Source organism: Lepisma saccharinum, chromosome 3 (assembly GCF_977018435.1).
Source record: "Lepisma saccharinum chromosome 3, izLepSacc3.1, whole genome shotgun sequence".
In the NCBI taxonomy this organism is placed as follows: Eukaryota; Metazoa; Arthropoda; class Insecta; order Zygentoma; family Lepismatidae; genus Lepisma; species Lepisma saccharinum.
The window spans coordinates 87,398,966-87,421,297 of NC_139231.1; the positions used below are offsets into that span (position 1 = coordinate 87,398,966).

Sequence of the window (22,332 nt, forward strand, 5' to 3'; positions counted from 1 at the left end):
AGGTAAGTGTGACAATTCATACAGTCGAGTAGTGACCAGTCAGCGCCCTCTGGTTGCTTTATAATATATAGTGATTCGAAAATGAAGACATTGACGACAGTAGAACTTCCGGGGGTTCAATGTAGTGCTAGTTCGAGTCGAGGGCCGAAGAGATCAAGGCCTCTCTCTCTCTCTCTCTCTCCCTCTCTTTATCTCTCTTTCTCTCTCTCTCTCTCTAAAGTGAATATTTCAGCAGTACCAGATATTGGAGTGGTTTATTAAAACAGAAATAAACTGCATACATCAACTGAAAATCAAAGTTTTGAGTGATGATTTAGTTTTGCCAGAACTAAATTTCGTATATGCAGTCCGAGGATTTCATGGTCTAAAAAAATACTTTTGTTTAAGCCAACTGGGTTCGACCCACACTCAAACACTTAACCACTATACAAAGGGACAGCCGAAAATTTTATGAATGTCGAGAAGAGAAAGCAAGAAGATGTTGCATATGTAGACATTTTAGGCGGAAATTGCTGGCTCTACCAGGATCCGAATCAGGGCTCTACCAACTGAGCCACCTAGCCATCCTCGACTTCAACCGATTTTTCGTTAAAATGTCTACGTAGTACATGTCCTGTGTATATCAAATCGTAAGGTGTTGCCTGTATAGTGAACAAGCACAGAAAATATAGGAGAGAGAAGAAAACTGAGGAGCATTCCCACCGGTTGAGAATTTTTTTCTGTGGTCAACAAGAGCTACTACTTCGAGGTGACAATGACAGTGGCCTAATAAGGGAGATTTCACACCGTGTCGCCTGAAGATTAGGTTTGTGCGGCCATTTGTGTCGCTACGGTGTGAAACGTTTCTGTTGATTGGCCCATTCCAATCGACATGTATCGCGTGTCCCTTCGGTCTGAAACCTTCCTAAGTCTTCAAAATCCAAGTCACAAGGATGGAAAATTAGGGCCTTGTTAAAGTTAGGTGTGAAAGCAGGCAGACGACAGCACCTAAAGGATCATATCCAAACCTGCAGGAAGAACGCATCTTACTTCAATCTCCAATACGGAATGATAAAAACTTGTGGTGAGTTAATTTTGAAAAATGTGTCCGAGATAAAAAGAGGCGTGCTCAGGATTTTCGGAAGGGAGAGGGGTTACGCATACTATTTTTGGTGGTCAGTCCTGATTTTGCTATTTTTTTGTCTTTGACGTTCCTCTTTTTTTTTTTTTAAAAAAAAAAGGAATACTGGGTCAAATGGGGTTATGACCTCACCAACCCTCCCTTGGGCATGTCACTGGAGATAAATGAATAAGCATTTGATCATACTGGGAAACGAAACATTAGATGTGTTGGGAACGGAAGGGTTTTCATTGTGCATTAATTGTTTCGTGATCCAGCTGTATTCGAGAAGACTTCCTTTGTTTTGTGCCGATATATGACAAGACAGCGGAAGCTGTGACGGGCATTTTTGAACACTTGTGAGTGCTAAGGCCTGAATCTAAACAATTTGGTAGGTATCGACTTTTATAAGAGCTGCAAACATGGGAGTACAAGACACGTTAGTTGTGTTCAGGCTCGAATCAGAGATACATATTCGAGAGCTGTCTGCGTCCAGTTCGCAGCCCACAATTTGAATCTCGCGTTGTCGAGTGGATTGTCCATCCCGTGCATGTGTAACAGCTTCGTAAAAACACTCAAAGACACCATAGATGTTTTTATGCCTGATGAGAAGAAATGGACAAACACACGTACTGAGATGGTTCCGGCACACAATGTTAATGCATGGAAACAGAGGAGTTGAGTGGTAAAAAATGTTCCGATTTCACGTTCTCATTAAAATGACAGCCTTACAGTGGCGACGATTTAAGGGATAGTTGCTCCCCATTTTATTGCCTCTTTATGTTAAGCCTTGTCTACCAAGAGAAAGTAAACTTTCCTTGCACCACCCTCTGCCCCCCCCCCCCCCGTTTTGGAACCCAATTGCCACCACTGGTCTCAAATATACAATTGTGAGGTTCTTACTATACCCCTTAAAAATTGGTGTTGAGCCCCCCCCGAAATGAATTCCTGGATACGTGCCTGTTGGAGGTCATAGAGAAGTGGGACTCATCACTGAACATGATGCGATGCCATTCGCCCTCTGTCCATGCCTCCCGAGCATGGCATCACACCAACCGCAGGCATCGGTGTTGTGGTGTCAACGGCAACCGGCTCATGGGGCGGTAGGACCCGAATCCGGTGGATGCAAGTCGTCGAGACACTGTCCGGGAACTCTCAGGATGTTGTAGAGTGTCCAGTACATGTTCTCGGATGACGGGTGCCGAAGTTGTGGGATCCCGCACTGCTTGGAGCACCATACGACGGTCCTCCCTTGGGGTGGTGTTTCTTAGTCGACCTGAACCTGTATGACGTGCATGGGTGCCCTCATGTACCCATTGATTCCAACATCGGGCCACTGTGACATCTGAATGGCCCACATGCCTGGCAATTGCCCGATACGACCAACCCGCCTCATGCAGTCCCACAATGCGGCCTCTGTCAAATGCTGTGAATTGCTGGATCGGCTGTCTAACGCATCTGCAAGGCATCGCCGGTGCTTCGTTTTCCTCTCTGAACTTCGTGCTGCACTGTCTGACTCAAAGCAGGTGACTGGTCCCACCTTATCAGCAACAGGAGGTGACGTCACAAATGCCCTCTGGTGGGCGTTCTACACATTACAGATCCTTGTACATCTAATCATTTACTCACACATCAATGGTATGCATGTATACCGAAATGGGGTAATCTTCGACTACTCCTTCTGGCTGCTTCACTTTTTTTGTCAGCCAGTGTATTACAAAAAAAAAAAAAAAAAGACTCATAAATAGTAAAACGTAGTTTTATTGCTGGTAGATGAATTGGAACTTAACGGACTGGGGTTATTGTCAAAAAGAAAGTGTGAAATAATCAACTACATCTATGCTTTAACCCACACTTTTACCAGCTCATACATTTGACATGTCCTTACTCAATATACAGATTGATTATAATTATACACTCTCATAACAATAATTGTAATCGACATATGGAAGAATCCTGCAGTTCATATGATGCACCAACTCAAAAAGTTATTTTGCTGTTCACTCCACTGCGACATATGCACCTCTGGTTCCGCGTACAACATCTAAACGACATTCCAATATTGTCCATATTCGTCCCATCATGTCCCCGTCAACAGTGGTACTGACACTAGTTATTCTGTCCATAAAGTCATCACGATTAATCACCACAGACGTTTGGTACACTTTGTCCCTGACAACACCACACAAAGAAATCCAGGGGTGTAATATCACGGGACTTAGGAGGCCAGCCAACTTGACCACCTCTACGAATCCTACATGGTGGAAAAGTTGTGTTCAGAACATTTCACAACCATGGCTCAATGTGGTGGTACACACACTTGCTGGATAATCTGAGACAACATTTTCTGTTGGTGCATCATATGAACCGCACTATGCTTTGAATGTTAATTATATTTTTTTGTTGTTATTGGAGGTGTACACAGCTTTTATGGTCACCCTGTATAAAAATCATATGATTTCAATATAGATGGGAAACCCAACACTCTTGTAAGTTTGTATACGACACACGGCCAGAGATCGGCAAGAGATCGTTGTATGAAGGCAGGTTGTGTGTTAGATTAGTTTCAAGGACATTTTAGGGGGGAAAGTATGTGAATAAGCCGTATGATGATGACCCAGCACAATCATCACCCACAACAATAAGCTTTTCGACACATCGTTACTGTGCTTCATGTACGCACAAGTTAAGTAGGACTTTGCTGCAATTAGGCTGATAATAACACAGTGTGGAAAGATAAACATGCAGTACATATGTAATTGTAAAGTATGACAAGGAATATAATAACGTTTTGAAAAACTAATCTAAATGTGCGGGCATTACTATCTCAACTTCTATTTGTTACAATGAAAATGCAAAGTGAGAGTGAGAATATAGGTGGAAGGTTGTGGGTGTCATTAGATTGATTGATTCACTTGCTTTATTTTACTTCGCTTTTTGTGCCCCTTTTGGGTAATTTGCGAAGATAAGTAATGACATGATGAAATGGATGAATGGACACTCACAAACATCCATGCCCGGGCCGGGATTCGAACCCGGTACCCCTGGTGTGGTAGCGCGATGTGCTAACCGGATGTCAATAGAGAATTAAAGGCAAACGTCATTATACTTGCACGCGATACCTGCTGATATCACAATATCCCTCCCCCCTCCTCCTCCTCCCGAAAAACCCGTGAGAACCTCCACTGCCGATGGAATTCCACTTCTTGCATGGAATAAACAGATATCATATTCCAGTTACGTAATTTGTTTCTTTCCTCAGTTCAACAGGCAATCACTGTTCGAAATTAGGGCATTGTAGAAGGCTGTTCATCACATTTACAGTAATTTTTGAAGTGCTGTGATTTACCTAAAAATACTTCAAAAATATATTACACAGAATTGTTCCATTGAAAAAAACAAAACAGTAACGATTGTGTAATATTTCAAGCATATCCCATTTATTTAAATGTATAAATTTCTATCGCTCCAGTATTGTCATGTACTATGCAAACGACATATAAGACCGGAAGTATTGTCATTTGTTACAATGCAAAGCGCTTTTTATTAGTAATTTTTGTATGTTTATAGGAGCTTGTTTCGTTGATATCATGTGCTGAATTCACTTTCGGTCTGCGTCGGACATATTATGCTTCACTATTAGTATTTAGGCACACTGAAATCTGGACGTAGTGTGATTAAATTGCGCAGGGAATTTGGAACGTCAATGCATTGTGAACCATTTAATAGATATATCCACAGCCCAATTTTCAGGAGTTTTGGCCAAGTTTATTATACAGTATACTAGACACACAATGGCAAAGTGTTGTTGGTTTTATTTCAATGTAATCAAGCGGTCCCGGGTTCGATTTCCGGAGAGGATAATTCTGGCGTTTCCTGCTCCACTTTAAACTGCAGAGACACTTCCGACTGGCTTATCTGAAAACAAAGTTGACTTTAAACAAAATCTTAATTTCATTTGATATCAGAAATATGGAAATGTGTGCTCCTCCATAGACCGGCGAAACCATAACACACATTGTTGACTGCGGGTCTCGGAAGAGAGTATCCTCAATGCCAGGCAACCCATTTAACATCCCTGTATGGCTGGGATGCCTACATGAACGAGGGGGGTGGCATAAGATGTAATGGGTTGTTTCAAAATTGATCACAATTTGCAACTGCTTACGATTGTCCGTTTGAAATGTGTATAGTGATGTGTGTGGGTGTAAGAGAGGGTTGATAGGACGTTATAAGCCCCCATCCCAAAGAGAAAAATGCCGGATACATGAAAAGATGAGATAATGTAGAAATATCGAAGCAAATGGGTCTAAAACTAAAAGCTGAATCACATGAGGCTAGATTCCCTGCCAGATTTGCTTCTTGGAGTTGAACTAGTGGTGTGGTACTTTTCACATCGCCTCATACGATACCGTACCTGTTGGTAGATTTTCTTGACACCAGGCATTGGGCAGAGCAGACAAGCTAAAAAGATGGAAAAGCAACTTGAAGAAGAACGTCCAAGGAGAATAGCTACTGCTGCTATTTTCCTCACAACTGCCAAAATGAAAAGGTGTACGAAAAACAGAAGTATGGGATAGAAATTGGCTGGAAAGAAGTGATGATCAAGGTGTACTCAACATGCTTTTTAATTAACTCGGGTATTCATTCATATGCGATTCGCAGGATTCATCCATTTTAAAACAAAATGTTGTTCAATTAAATAATGTAAAACATTGGTAATAATAAAGATTCCCATTATTGCCTAATCATATCTGTCGTGTGAAAATCTCATTGCTGTGGATAAATTCCTAAAAATTAATAAACACGAATGAATCTTGTTTCTGCTACTCTTCTTTATAATAGAGAGCAATAAACAAAAAAAACACAGACAAAAAACACTTTGCCTTGAGAAACTACGAGATTATCTTCAAATGACCAAATGTTCGCTCTGATTGGTTGTTACCACAGTATTGAGCAGAGAAGCAAGTTGCAATTAGAACATGGTATAGTCATCAAAACCAGCCAATCATCCAACCTGGCAACCATCATTTCTAGCCTGGTAGCCAGTCCAGCGCCAACAAGGGCATTCGAGTGGGAATTCCAGTAAATAGCGTTTCACTTGAGGATTTCGCCAAACTAATGTAGCATATCGTGCGACTGCGGTGTGAAATGTTGATGTCAATTGGTTCGTTCCCAAGTGACAAGTGCCTCGTGTCGCTTTGTCACATCTGTGTGAAATATCCCTAAAACTATCTATAAATCGACAATTAACACAGAAGTAAGTGTAAAAATTGGCCAATCAACATCCCAAGACGTGCAAACTAATAATCTTCAATCAATGCGCGTGTAAATAGCAACGGCATTCCCCCTTTGACATTTAAAATTAAGCGATCACTCAATGGTGGCGAAGACTGAACCTAGCAATACACCCTCAATGAATCTACCGGGTCACAGCTGAAAAATCTGTCATCCGCTCACAACAAAAGTAGTTAATCCTCAACTGGTACATGCGCACCTCTATTTTTGCCTCGTACACATGATGTGGCGCACCTGGTTTTAATAATTTGTTAATAATCACACCATAAGGGATGATTTTCTTTTATTTCTTTCAAAGTGAATATGGATTGCTGACTCCATCCGTCGAGCGTAAAAAAATCACATTATTTTGATTGGTTTGTGTTGGGGGAAAGGGGAAGCAGTGAAATGAAAATAGATTCCTCCTATTTTATACAACGCTGCGAAAACAATATTTGGAAAAGTACGGAAAAATCACCGGAGGAGGGAGAGAGAGAGAGAGAGAGAGAGAGAGAGAGAGAGAGAGAGAGAGAGAGGCATTCGCTGCCACTTTCATCAGCTGCGCCTCTCCCTCCCTCTACCCCGCACTTTCCCCTCGCGACGAAGATTTACGAATCCGAGAGGCAAAATAAAGACCCAAAGAGGATATGTAAACACGCCAAGGGATGGGGGACTATGGGCTAAATCGGATTTCCTTCCTTCTCCAGTTCGGTACGTACCACATCGTCCATCCAGGTATCCATTGTTCGTCACATCTCTGCTCAATCCACACAGTGTAACACGTACACAACACTACCACCACAAACACTGTGCACAGCAACGATTCTGGCCAACATTCGAACCACGTGGTCTACAAGCAATTCATGCGAGATACGACTCGAGAATGGGGATCTAGGAGCGACGATTCATTCACGTACTGGTGCAGCACTTAAAATATACAAGAACATCCAATTACAAGGTGAAATATTCATAAAGTTTCGCACGAAACACACGAACACAAGCCAGCGTGGCATCACCCGTCTTGAAAGTTGAAATGAAGAGTTCCTGGGTTTAATTCCAGGCAGGATCGAAATATTTCATGGTGAGCATCTCACGTAAAACTGTAGGCCCAATTCCAATTAACTTGGCACATTCTTTTACATGACAGATTATTGCCTTATAGTCAATAGAGCCAAAAGGAATATAGTTAGCAACTTGGATATCGTAAAACCAGAATTTTCCATCTAGGGGTGTGAGGATAAATTTAGAGCCAAAATGACCATAAATTGAGCGAGCATTTGTGAAATATATACAGGCGTTATGGAAATTTTAATCATTCCTGATGATTTTATCATCCGGTCCAATGAAGGAGAAAGGTAAAATTGAATTTAGTGCTACAATGACCATAGAGGACGGTGTCAACAAGAATTTGGATGTGTAGATGCTGCTGATGATGCTGCGTCAGCACAAATTCAAATCTCTTTATCTATGATCGACCCAGGGATGCAGCTCGGCAAAAATATTACTGCAAGAAGGTTTGATCAATTTGACATACGTCCTTATACATGCATTTCTAGCATCAACTTGAAAATACACGTGAAACACCAACGCAAGGCATGGTGTTGAAAAATTGTAATTATGTTCGAGTCCGTAAGAACTTCACTATCTGCAACACAGAGAAAATTGAAATATTTGACAAGAGCCGCCAAGTGGCACCGTGCTGTTTGTATCAAAATTCTGAAAGGAGATCAAGTCCTCTCAAACCCTGCAATAGACATGGCATCGAAATGAGACGAGACTTAGCAGTGTCTCGGACTCGAGTTTCGAACGCCTCGATTTATAAACATTATTAGTCTCGTTCTCGCCTGTCTCGAAAATCAAGTCTCGCTGACGTCTCTAAATATGTAGTATAAACAGCACATTCAACGAACGTATCACCGCACAAACTTTCACATTGTATGGAATCAATTAAGGCAAACAACTGTTTGACGCCTCATTTAGAGCCCTTGAAAACCGGAATTTTATCCTACGCAGTACAGATACAAATTATATGTAAATATATATTTTTCTATTTCTGATACTGTAGCCTATATATGAATTTTCTATGGTTGGAAATGTTTGTTGGGTGTGTTAATGAAACCATAATATTTTCAGTAACTTTTCTTCCAGTAAAAATAAAACATTCTGGAAGTACTATATAATTAAAATATTTGTTACATTTTTTGTAGCTGAATTTTGGTGATTGTTTCAATGAGAGTTTGCAAAATATCAGCTCCAATGTTTATTTATAGTTTAATGATAATGACACTATTTACGGTTTAACACGATTAATATTTTGTATATTATTCTATACGAAATGTTCGCCTATAAAATTATTGAATTTTAAATCAAGGTAAATTAAAGTGTGCTTAAAGTAAGCATATTACATTTCCTTTCGTATGAGCTTCACCCCATCAGTACATATATTTTGTTTCCTTTCTTCTCCTTTCTTAGAGCCTAATAAACATCATTAAATGATTCATGTAATTTCACCAAAAGTGATTCTGATATTTACAAAATCCATATGCACATTATTCTAAAAATTATTTCTTTAAAGTGATTTAAATCAATCCACCTTGCTATAAACCAAAAAATAATTTCTATAAATTATCATATATAAAATTGATATCTTAGGAATGCCTGAGAAAGTCGCAAACCAAATATTATATATTTTTTATATTTTTTTGCTAGGCTGCCTAGCAAAAAATATAAAAAATATATAACAATATCATATGAAACTCTCGAGCGAGAATCTCGGACGCAAGATTTCGGTCTTAGTCTCAATTTTAAGGAAATCGGTCACGTTTTCACGGTTGTCTCAATTTATAAAAGACTGCCTGGAAGACCAGACCGAGACTTATCTCGTCTAGGCACTTCCTTAGCCTGCAAAGTTTCTAAGGTGGTCCACGAGAAAGAGTACACAACTTGAAAACAAATTTGCCACTTAATATTTTAAAAAAAAAAGATAAACGTGAAAGTTAAAAATGTGGAGTGAAAAACGGAAATTCACTCCTCACCAGCACGGTGGCTGCCATTTATTTATTTTGTTTGAAAGGTTTTTAATCTTATCTTCCTACATTAAAAAAAAGGAACAAGTGGTTACAGCAAATCATTATTTTTGTTTCCCACCATTGTTTACACACTATCTAGGGAGAACATGGACTTCTATACCTACCTTACATTGAAAAGTGCACATGACCTTCCTTAGTTGCACGGTACTTGTAAGGACTCCCTAATGGCGTAGTAATAATGCTACTGCCATGTAATTAAAGGTTCCCCGGTTCGATACTCGGTGGAGGCACACAGTCGTTTGGATTCCACTTTCAATTGTAGGTCCAATCCGAATTGACCTACCTGTGCATATAGTGGACTTAAAATACACTTTGACAAACCTTGGTAGGAATGGTATAAGTGAATCGAGACCAGACAGACTGCTAAGAGGATGATATGGTATTTGGAAATTTTACTGCATACGTCATATGTTTTGTTCATATTACAAAGTCATTTAATTAACCGAGATCCTATGCTCCGTGGTTGCATATATTTAGGATAAAACTTCGTTATTCAATAGTTTATTTTATAACGTCGAAGCGAGGCGTCAGGTAGAAAACTTTATCAATAAACATTCTTTGCCTCAACGACCTCCATATGCGATGACGCGCGCTGCGTATGTTGTTTAGACGACCCCTCGAGACCAAGAGGAGAACATGACAGGCTAGTACAACTACAGGTGATACCAATACTTTTACAAGTCTTGTCTCGATACCATTCTCACATCCCTATTTGAATTTATAAGGCTCTCCAGGAAAATTTAACGTCGAGTTAATGCATATTGGTGAAATTTACTGTAGTTTAAAATATAATACAATTATTGTTCAGAAAGTCAAGGACATCCATCCCCGTCATCCGATGGTGTTCGATTAATATCTCAGAGGAACTTACCTGCATAAATTAAAATTTACTGGAGGGAACCCTCAAAGTGGCAAATTGTGAAGCAATTTGAAGCGAGGTAAAAAAAGGAGAACTATCCCAGAAGTTGACGCAATGGGGGGGGGGGGGGGGGTAAAAACATCGGAGGGCATTTTCGTAGAAGTTTTTTCTTTAATTTTTTCCTTCATCGCCTTTTCCGAAGAGACAAACTAGGAGAATTTGTAATTGTCTCTCACTGATTGAGTGCGAATTAGTCTATATGGGTCAACAAACAACTTTAGTGGTGATAAAGGTCAGTGGTGACCAGTCACCTACGTCGTGCCTTCACAGAAACAATGGTCCGATTTCGATTATTTTCGGTACCAAACTTTTCTCGACTTCCTGCTTACGGAATCATTCATAAGGGACATGCTACTTTCGCAGCACCCTCTACTGGGAGACGATTTACCTTTGTGAATGATGAAAAAGTTCCACCTGTAGCGCGGTAAAGTCATGAAAGCTTCCATTTAGCAGAGGGGAGCGTCTCGAAACAAACTCCTACATCTTGCTCATGATATTAGAAATCACGATGCAAAAGTTCATAACTGAAATGCATAAGTGCCGCTTTTAGGAGTATATCATTGAAGTTTTAAATTTGTGCCATTATTTTTCAAATTAGCGGTCCGGTGAATCACTTTATGGTTTTGGAGATGTCTGCCTGAGTTTTTCTGTGGTATACAATGTCATAAATTCCATCACAACCAGTCGACTTTATACGTCTGAAGATAGCAGTAGGGAGGCCAGCTTGAAAAATAGATACTGTTGCAGGATTCAAGTATCCCATGACTCGGCTGCCAGAACTAATCCAGATATTCATAAACTACCTTCTTTATCTTTCTTCTTATTTTATACGTCGCTTTTCCTACAACTTTAGTCTAATCACGACGATGAGAATAATGATGATTAAATAAAACTGATGAAGAGAAACTCAAAAAGGAAACCAATATTCAGGCAGGGATTCCTGGAGGCAGCTCATATACATCAATTACCGGTAAACCGCACTCTGCTCTTGAATTGCCAAAACAAATTCATTGACTTTTCTAGGTTTTCTCGGTGTTTTCAAATAAATCCCCAGGCCTTCATTAAGGTTTTAACTTATTTAAACTCTGTTTACAATATAATTTTTTGAGTGGAAAGCAATATCGCCAGGCGTAAGCAAATCCATATTTGTTAAAGGTATTTCCTTTTAACTTACGAACGGAAACACTTGCTGGCATCATCAAATCAATTTGTTTGTCAAAGTTTGTTTCAAGTTCACTTTTGGTTTAGACAGGCTAAAGTGGAATCCAGACCGCTGTTCAAGGTGCCTCCACCCAGGATCGAACTAGGGATTCATTGATTGCAAGACGACATCAAGTATCAAATTCTCGCTTACAAATTTGTGAAGTATCCGTATTCGCTGCAAGTCCAGCAACCATATTTAAAGTTCCTTGATTTTCCACTTTTTAAACATTTTAAGGAAAATCCCTGACCTTACATGACTTCGGGATTTTCATAATAGACCTGGTCAAAGCAAACTATTGTAGGTGGCAACATCCCTAGTGTCTCCCCACGATTTTGATGGGCAATTGTTCTCCCATTTAAATACATGGGGAATTTGATGCTGAACGTGCTGCTATTACATTCAAATGCAAGTTTAATTTCATCTTAACCTCAGAAATTATGTCTGTACATGAAAGTTAGTGTTGCCCACGAGACGAGACACGAGACGGGACAGGCTTTTAAAAATTCGAGACGAGACGAGACTGGCCAACTGTTCCGTCTCGTTTTTGAGACGAGACACGACACGGGACGAGACGGGTCATGAAAAGTCTCGTCTCGTCTCGGAAGTCTCGAAAAAATACAAACAAAATAATTAATCAGTTGCAAATAATTATTTACTCGGAATAAAGTATTTTTGTCTTAAACCCAAACCAGCGTCTATTACATCCAAAAAAGGCTATCCTACTTATTTTTAACACACTTTCAAAATCCAGCATTACTTCCATTTTTCAATGTATTCAAGCTTAATAATTTTGCTTTAATAGTACTCCCGATTCAAGTACATTACTAACATACCGATTCAGATATCTACCTGGGTATTTGTAAAAATATGGTGATAAAGAGAACTGTTCTCGATAATTTCTTTGAGTGAGAAATTTCTGAAAATATTGTAAACTTTACGAAGAAAATTGCGGGCTTTGTTTGCTTTTCCATATTAATGAAATTATTTGGTTATCCTTAAAACAGCTGGAATGTTTTTAACGCTTTCAAAGTAAAAAAAAAAAAAAACTACTGCTACAACGCGTAAGCTATAGTAAGGCAGGCATACAACAATTGTTATCGTCACAACACGATATATTCCCCCTTAGGAGTTAGAGAAATTCCACATAAAATAATGTCATCTAAGGAACTGACCAAAAGCAAGGTCTGTAATCTGCCTTGCTGTTTGTAATCCCTCGCGGTCAGGAACTAAAGATGGAGCAAAAGAACACCTGAATCCAGTGAAGAGATACAAAAGTAAGGGACTGATTTGTGGCATAACTTCACTGGGTGATCGATATCATCTCATGCTTGTCGCGTCGCTTCAGTTCGAAATATTTCATTCATTACTGTAGGATCGTTTCCAAGCGACACTTCTCGCCTGTCGCTTGTTGCTTTTCGCATCGGTCAGACCGAAGTAGGACGTGACCAGACAAACTATGCCGCTTAGAAACAAACCTCCGTTATTAAATGCCACATTCCGAACCGAAGAAACACGATAAGCTGCACGTGTCGCTTGTCGCTTGCGTGTTGCTGGAAACAGTTCTTTTCTATGACTGTCCATATCAATATCTCACTTTCATGTAATTTCTTTCATCGGTTAAGAATTCTCTCATTTATCTATATTTCTCGATGTTCCAACATATCTTCGATTTTTAGCAAGCTCTTGGGAGTTATATTCTGCAAGATTCCCCCTCGCAAATCCGAATTCGTCACACGTTGTCCGTAATGAATCTGCCCAGACCTTAACCTCGTATCCCAGCTATCTTTACTTCCAAAGATCAGTATCTTCTTGCTGAAATCTCCTTCGCATACCTTAAATCTGCCAACCATATGCAACCCCAGGCGCTTCCTTCCATTCATCCTTGCGCAAAACGATGTGGAGGTAGTCACTACCATTGTTTACTGTATGTCTTCATCCAGCCATGCTGGGGACAATCGTCATAAAATTCTTGCTCGTACAAATCGTACAAACAGTTCTTTCATTGCGACCCATCTTCTCAAAATAAACACACCCTCGCCCCCCCCTCAAGTATACTGATTGCAAACTCCAAAGATTTCGCACTAACAAGCTAGACATTGACTCTCTGATTGGTTGATTGAATTAGTGCTTTAAGTCCACTTTATGGACAGTAAGGCTCATAGGGACTGGACCTACAGTTTGAAGTGGGATCCGAACCACTAGGTGCCTCCACCGGGTATTGAACCCGCGACCCCTTGATTAAAAAGCGACGACGGTATCACCATGCCATCGGGGAGAACCTAGTAATAGACAAATAGTTAGGCCGAATCACACGGAACATCCAGTTAGTTGGCGCTGAACTGGCTACCTGCCCGGATGTGATGGCTGCCTGGCTGGCTGCTTGACTGGTTTGGAGGAATAGGACATGTTCTAATTGCTACTGGCTTTCCTCGACTGGATTCTGTGGAACAGCCAATCAGAGCAAAGTTTGGCCATGGGAAGATAATCTGTGAGTTTGCAAAGGGGAGTTTTTTGTCTGTGGTTTTCGAGTGCTGGCGGTTTTTGTTAGTTTCTCCGTTTCTCGATAAAAAAAAAGTAATGAGATGACGTGCAGTGCATTCGTGTTCAATTCTTTAATATTTAGGTATTTATGCAAAGATGTGTACGTGACATTTTTTTTCTGAATGAATCCTGCGAATCTCATGTTCATCAAAAAGCTTGTTCGGTACGCTGATTACTATATTTTTTCGAGCCAATTTCTAGTCCATACTTTTCTTTTTTTAATTCTTAATAAAAGTACAAAGCAGTATTCTTCAAATTGCTCGTCCATCATTACAGATTGTCTGCTCTGCGCAATGAATTATGGGAACTAAAGTGTGCAATGTTGCTGTTGATGGGCTCGTTCCCAAGCGGCATGTGTCGCATGTCGCTTCGGTGTCAAATCTCCCTTACACGAAATCTTTCAAACCGAAGCTACTTAACAAACTGCTCATGTCGTTTGTCGCTTGGGTGTTGTGGGGATTAGGCCGTCTATTTGAATACCGTGTGTCGTGTTCTCTCAGACTGTTGTTTGTGCATGTGCGGTGAAAGTTGCTTATAAACTGAAGAGACTCGTGTCACATGTCGCTTCAGTGTGAAACTATCGTGTCGCTTGTCACTTCGCTCTGAATGCTCACTTTAAGGGAGCTTGCAGATCAAAAAAACAGGCTCTTGGAAACGAAACTTCAGTAAATGTAACCTTCTGAACCGAAGCAATACGACAAGCTGCACGTGTAGCTGAAACTCAGTCGTTTTCTTAACATCGCCTCGGTCTGTTGCTGGTGCATATGCGGTGAATACTTACCTAGACGAAAGGGGTTGGTTCGTGTCGCTTGTAACTTTGTAAAATTACAACCCCACCGTGCGAATTGTCTCCTGTCGCATGTTTCTTCGGTGTGAAAACTCCCTTACTGTACGATGGATAAAGAGTGGATGGGCATCAGAAATACAAGGCAGATTCCATAAACTATCTAGCTATTGGTAATCAAAAAACTTTATTTTAGACTAAATATTAATGTCCTTGTAGTTAACAAAACTTTTTTTTTTTTTAATTTACAGTTAACAGTGTTTTAAAGGTTTAACACACTTTAGGGAATTATGTTTTTCCCACTTTTAACTTTTGTTGGCATGATATCCTACACTAATTTTACGACACGAGACGGGACAAAGCTCTTCGAGACGAGACAGCATTTCCACGAAACGAGACAGGCCAAAGTCTCTTTTCGTCACGTGGGCAACACTAATGATAGTTGAATAATCAGTGCTGTAAAAGTAAGACTTTTGAAAAGACGATCGTAAACAACAGAAAATACATCGGAACTCAAAAAAGCCTTAAAATTTGCACAGCACTTGTTAACGCCATTTGCAATTTTCACAATTTAAGGGCTTTTTTGTTGTGAATCCGGTAAAAAAATAATACATAATAATTCCGCGCGACAGTATTTTCATTTTTATAGTTGTTTTTAATAACCGACTTCTTCTTTTCACTTGATATCATACTTTTCCACGTGGCTAGTAAATATGTCATTTGTTTTATATACACACATTTATCGAGAAAAATAGTTATTACAAAAAATATTTTATCTTCTGTTTCATGTGTCGCAACCTCTAGGGCATTCTTATTTACAGGAATAATAGTTTTAAAATTGTTGTTAACAAAAAAACAAGGGACGAAAATTCGAGGGGAAAATGTCTGCTTAATACAATAAAAACATACGTTAATATTAAGTTATCGGATAGGGCATAGTGTCATAATATATAATAACAAATATCATGTGCTTACGCACTTCATACATTTCCTTTATAATTTTGGGAGTTTCTCCGATTCCAATTCCTGCCATTGAATTACACATACTCGCAACCAGAAAAAAACATAAAGCGTAGTGTAAAAATCTATTTTTTTTTTTATTATCAACCAACCCATCACAGCTAGGGAAGACCCAAATGATGTCAAGTTCAGTGCTCTTTGTGCACAAACATACAATATTTAGCCCGTTTGAGCAACCTTGCCGTTGCGCTTTAATATATTTATTCTTAGGTTCAGGAGAATGTAATTTTCGGAAACTTATGACTGGCTACATAATGTTAAAGCTTTGCTAAACCAATTTTTATTATCGATTTACACGAGAAATTCTTACCTTTCTTGAAAATGACGTTTGAATAGCCATCCCATCGCGCTAGGGACACAACAGGGGTGACGCCGCCCCGAAAGAGTTTGGCAATGAACAGCCCCATTTCCAGGTCAGTGAGAAAGCTATGAAAATAAAATTAATCTATCCAAATATGTGAATAACTTACCTATACCTATGCATTTTAGGAATATGGTGACGATTATTTTAAGGTGTTTAACTATTTCAGTCAGGGTTGGGAAGAGGGGGGGGGGTGATGATCGTCTCCGGTGATGATTGTGTGCCCCTGGCTCCTTGTTTTTCATTAGAGAACAAAAAACTAGGGTTGAGCCGATACCGATGTATCGGTAACGGTCGATACCAGTGGTATCGGTTGGAATTTATCCACCGATACCTACCGATTCTTTTTCGACATAATGGTCTTTCATGGTGTCAGCAAAAATGCCGCGCGACGTTTCCGCGGAGTCTAATTATCCTGGAAACTATGCAAAATTCAAACTTTCTTCTTATTTTGCAAAAATTATGAAAGAAAAACTATTTTTTTATTACATAACATCTATTTTAATATTCTGATGTCATTCTTGAATATTCTAAAGCAAATTTATTGGTAAATTGATGCATATAATTGGAGAAGATTATTTACACACCAATACTGATCAATATTTTGAACAAATTTTGATTATGGGAATCTGGAAGAGCATCGGAATCGTTATCAGTTCAAAGTGGTATCGGCTCATCCCCACAAAAAACTAGTATTTCGTTGAATTTGCGAACAAGAAAATTAAGAAACATATGACGCAAGATTTAGAAAAATGTAAATAAATTAAATGCGAGGAAAACTTGGTAGAGAGATTCCCTGACCCTGGCCAAAACAATGTAATAGTATGTTTCAGTCTGAGTACACATTTCTAATTGCACTGTAGACTCCCCCACTCTCATTTTCTTCTTTTTTTTATGTAACTTTCGCTTTCGCATCAGCTCACTCAGCTCTCCGGGCAACCCTAGATCCTTCTCCGCTTCCGTGAGCAGCAGCCTATATTCAGCCTGGCCTTGAACTTGAGTGTTTTTTGTGCCGCTCCGCCAGCAGACCGCAGCGCAACTCAACTCGGCTAGCCCGTGGCTACGAGCCTGCGCCACGCCCTCAAACAACAAAACACTAACGAACAGAGCAAACATACCACAACAGCTGACATGTTCTTACGTACGCTAGCTATTACCCGCCGTACAGCGATGTGTGCTGGACCTAACGCGACTCACATTCCATTCCCAAAAGCACCATTATCTAGTTACTGAATGCTCGCTAGCTCCCACAATCTCTTTATAGCCTTACGTAAGGCAAGGAAGGCTTCGTTAACTACACAGCAGCTATTTATTTTAACGGCGGCTTGAGCCAGGAACTACGACAGAATTGGAAATATAAATCCGCATAGGCAAGACGTCATGTGGTTTAAAACAAAACTATTGCTAGTTCACAAATCTCTAAATAGAATCAAGGGCGTCCGGAGGGGACAAAATACGATAATGTAATCACTTATAAAAAGGGGGAAAGAAATCCAGCTGTGAATGCCAGAAAAATTCAAGGCATTTTATGCATTTCTAGGCAAATAAATACGTGTTGTGCTGACTTCATTTCTGAGTCCATCAGTAAATTAAGATGTTTTCAAGTCGGTTGCAAACCACCAAAAGGAACATATTGATGAAATCCAACTCTAATCTAGTTTGGTAGGCACAGTGGCGTGCCAGTGGGGTTGTTTCAGATCATACTTCCCCACACCCTTTTGCCACAGCGTTCCTAAAAAAAATCAAGAAATGCAGGAAAATGCGACACACATTCCTTTACGAAAATCCTGGGTACGCCATTGAGCAGGCAACGTCAATTATAGTGCTTTATTTATTGTTCTGGTACACATTACTTATGTAGGACAAAATTGGAGGGTATCTAAGACCACTGTGCGAATTAAGTTCTTGTACTATTTGTTGATTCAGGTCTAAACAGGAAATCCATACCGTATATTTTAAAAGGATACCTACCCACTATCTCTTGGGGAGGAGTGGAGATAAATGCACATAATTATTTTGAACAATGATTTCTACAAGAAAAATATTAAAAATAATACGTATAAAACTGCATAATGAATAATAATTCATTTCCTCGTATAAATATCTTCCGTTGGTGCTTATTCGGAATTTTCCATTGGGGGATGCAATTCTTGTTTAAGGGGAAAGTCAAAATGACCATAGTTTGGACCTTTGTGAAAAATTTTAGGCGAGTGTTAGCGTCTGGATAAATCACTAACTTTCCGAATCACGACCTCCCCGATGGCGTAGTGGTAACGTCGTCGCCTTGTAATCAAGGAATCGCGTTCGATATCCGGTGGAGGAAAATAGTGGTTCTGAGCGCATTTAAAACTACCTACATGTCCAGTTCTGATTAGCCGAACTTGTGTCTTTACAATAAACCATTTAAGATACAATCTTGTTCAATTTACAGTTCCAACGAATTTCGACAAACTCCACGAGAAGGGAATCTCCCTCTATCCCAACGAATGAACTGATAAAATTACAGTCTTTCAAACATTTTAATACTTCCACGTGGATATTTAACTAAATCACGGCAGGAGAACTGCCCCAGATTATTCCTCACAAGGACACCCTTAAATACAACTAAATCCACTATGGTTCTATTGTTTCAGTGCAAAAAGAACTTTCATTACTTTTGAGAGTGGAAAACGCAACTTATTTCTTGCGTTTACCTACACAACGTTTGAATAGTTGTTCCAGTCGGTACCATATTTGCATTGGGCAGGCAGCGAAAAAAATATTTATCTCAAAAACTAGCGTGAGTGTTTTCTTAAATCGATCAACCGTGCGAAATGAAAGAAAAAATGAACTTATACGTAATTCGATGAGGCAGTGTCTGACTACCATGCGAGAGACCCGGGTTCGATCCCCGGCGTGGGAGAACCGTGTTTTTTTCCCACCTGTTCAAGCGGCTCCGGCGCCCACCCAACGTCATATAAAGTGGGTACCTGGAGGAAACTCTGGGGAGTAAAGGCGGCCTGGGGCGTGGCGCTGATCACATCGCTCCCACCTTCGGCAGTGATCAAGAAAGTGTGGGGCCCTAACTCCACATGCCCTATACGCCTTCATGGTGTGGTTCAAAGCACAGGTGAGCACAGTGTCTAGTCCGAAGAGGTGTCTAGTCCGGGGAGTCCACACTGTTGAAGGTTCGCGGCACCCTTGTTAATGGAACTATTTTTAAAATATTCGAAATATTAAAACATACTCAATCATTTTATTGAAAGATATAAACGAAAACTTGCCAGTAAGCCAAACACAATCGAATAATACCATTCAGTAAACAATAGAAAATAACTACTAATCTGAGATATGTGATTGATGTTTAGAGCACAAAAGTTTGATTATGTGGCATAATTGTTGAGAAAGCAACACGTACGCAGTTCGTCTGTGATAGTGGCGACCAGTGCTCATGAGCTAACTGGACGATTCCAGTGGCAAGGCAAATAGGTGGTGACGACTGCAAGTGGAACGTATGCGAGTGCTAGGTTGCAAGAAAATGGTCTGCATCCATTGCCTATTTCGATCTTTAGTTTCTACAAGTGCCTACTCGATCTTTAGTGTCTACAATTATTGAAAAGAGGGACGGATGTTGATGTAGCCATTCTCAGTGGCGCAACCACAGGGGGGGGCATTTCCCCGCCCCCAACCTTGGTCGGAAATGAGTTCTGGGGGGGGGGGCAAACATTGACGGCCAAGTGTACCTGCGGGGGGGCAATTACCGCCCAGAACTTCAAATTTTATGCAAATAAAAATACTTTTTCGTAAAATTTTCTTGCTCGCTTCACTCGCAATGCCTGCTTTTCTTAGTCTTATCAAGTTCAGAACCGTTGCTAGGGGACGGTGGGAGACGGGCCAGGGCGCCGAACGATCTAAATGAAAAAAAAGTTGTAAAATTGATTGATTCATTTATTTGTGTTTTTGTTTAAAGTCTACTTTATGCACAGAAAGGTTAATTGAGACTGGGCCTATGGCTTAAAGTGGGCTCCGAACCACTATGTGCCTCCACCGGGTATCGAACCCCGGACCACTTGATCACAAGGCGACGATGTTACCACTACACCATCGGTGAAGCATGAAAGTTGTAAATGATATAGTGCCATGGCGTTCCGTGTAATTATTTGCGCCCTATTAAGCCTGCAAAAAAATTGGATCCAAAAAATTTATTGCTCGCAATTTATGTTTCTTCGCTGTAATGCATTGTAAATCACCAGACAGAAAAATAAGACTTGTCTTAATTTTCTTTTAAATGCATGAACAATTGTTTTGGGGAAAGGGAGCGTGTACATTTCAGAGACAATTTATGTCATTTTTGCTGTTGGTTTATTGTGAGATGGATGAATTAGTTGTGTAATGTATTTAAATAATATATGCTGAATATAATATTTATTAAAGAAACTTAGAAGACGTACACAATTTAGTATCAATGTTGCATATATGTGAAACATATATCGTGCATGAAAGTTATGTTAATGTAAAAAAGAATTATATTTGGAATGCATTTATCAAGCATTTTCTGTCTTTCAAAAATAGTTTATGTGCTTGTTTTCCGTTAATAATGTGAAATTGAACGTGTTAAAAAAATAATTCAAATAGTTTGTTCGAACAGTAATGCTTTAGAACAAACTATCCCCTTTATGCTTAATTTACGAGGATAATAACGTATCTGATACTACCACTACTAATAGTAAAAATAATGTTGGTCCTGGATTCGAATCCCGGCTTCGGCATGGATGTTTGCTAGTATCCATTCATCATTTTCATCACTCATCCCCATCTTCGCAAATTAGCCAAAAGTGGCACAAGCAGCAAAGTAAAATAAAGCAAATTAATAATCACGAAAACAATTATAATAATAATAACAATGTTATAACAACATTATTAGTAAATTATAATTGCCCCCCCGGACAAAAAATCGTGGTTGCGCCTCTGGCAATTTTCTTTGGTGATGCAATGATGAGAGTCTCATTGATATTTTTTGAAAGTCGAGAGGGAGAACTAGGAGATGCGCTTGCGATCTCTACCTTTCGTTATGTTAATATGTAAATTGCCAAATAAATCGTTCATAAACCACCTCCATTTTCTCATGTGTGTGTATTTTACATATTCCGTAGCATCTGTCCATACGCACATACTATTTCAAACAAATAACAACATGTATGTATCAGTGACGTGTGCTAAGTCCAGTATATGGGCTATCTCACATACACTATAGTTTTGAGATTTTTGAAGTGAGGTGACATTGTGTCCAATTATTCTTTCATTTTAAAAATTGAAATCAGCAATCACAAAGTGATAATAATAATAAAAACATAACTGTTATTTTTGTTGACTCGGAACCGTCAATCGAACGCAGGGATAAAATATTCGGAACCTACGTTTAACGGGAGTAGGAGGCAATGTGAAAGAAATTGGGTCATATGGAATTGTCTACCTGCCGAAAACAATACTAAAGTTTGCATGCTAATATTTAAGACTAGGTTATTAAACTTTGATAGCTTGACTTTTGGCGTTTTTATTTACTTTTATGAACTTTTCTAATCATTTATATTCTGTCTTTTATACTCTAGGCACCAGGCTTCGCAAATAGCCTACCTAGCTAGCACAGAATATACGCTTCTGATATATATATATATAGTGTGCAGAAATAGCGTCAAAGGTATATACGCGCGGGCGCTTCACAAAAACCAATTGCACCAACATTTACGTTCCGACAATACGGAAATTCTCAAGAAGAAGAATAAACATATAATATTTTTAAAAGGATAATGACTACAGGGTAATGATAATAAAGGAACTACTCCATGATTTCAGAAATTTAGAAAACATGATTCTGACAGGAAAAATACGTTTATATTACGAAATTACTGGTCGTCAATATTACAAATGCATTACATTTTCTAGCGATTTTCATTATTCATAATACGTATTAAGGGTATGAATGCCTACTACTGTACTCTTAGACACTTTTAAAAAATCCTAATGAGATTTTGCTTGTCTATTTGTAAAATGTTTAGTTC

At 39.4% G+C, this 22,332-nt stretch overlaps 1 protein-coding gene across 4 annotated transcripts in view; it reads right to left on the reverse strand.

The window, feature by feature from the left end:
* The window catches only part of ERR (estrogen-related receptor), a 194,734-nt gene that overhangs the window by 111,717 nt on the left and 60,685 nt on the right, over positions 1–22,332 (reverse strand). The window contains exon 1 of one of the 4 annotated variants that reach the window (XM_083118980.1): positions 7,096–7,195. The exons of the other annotated variants lie outside the window; for them this stretch is intronic. Coding sequence (XP_082975106.1) covers positions 7,096–7,119 — 24 coding nt within the window. The 5' untranslated portion in view covers positions 7,120–7,195. Of the gene's footprint in view, positions 1–7,095; positions 7,196–22,332 lie in introns of those variants that run through there. 4 annotated transcript variants of the gene reach the window in all.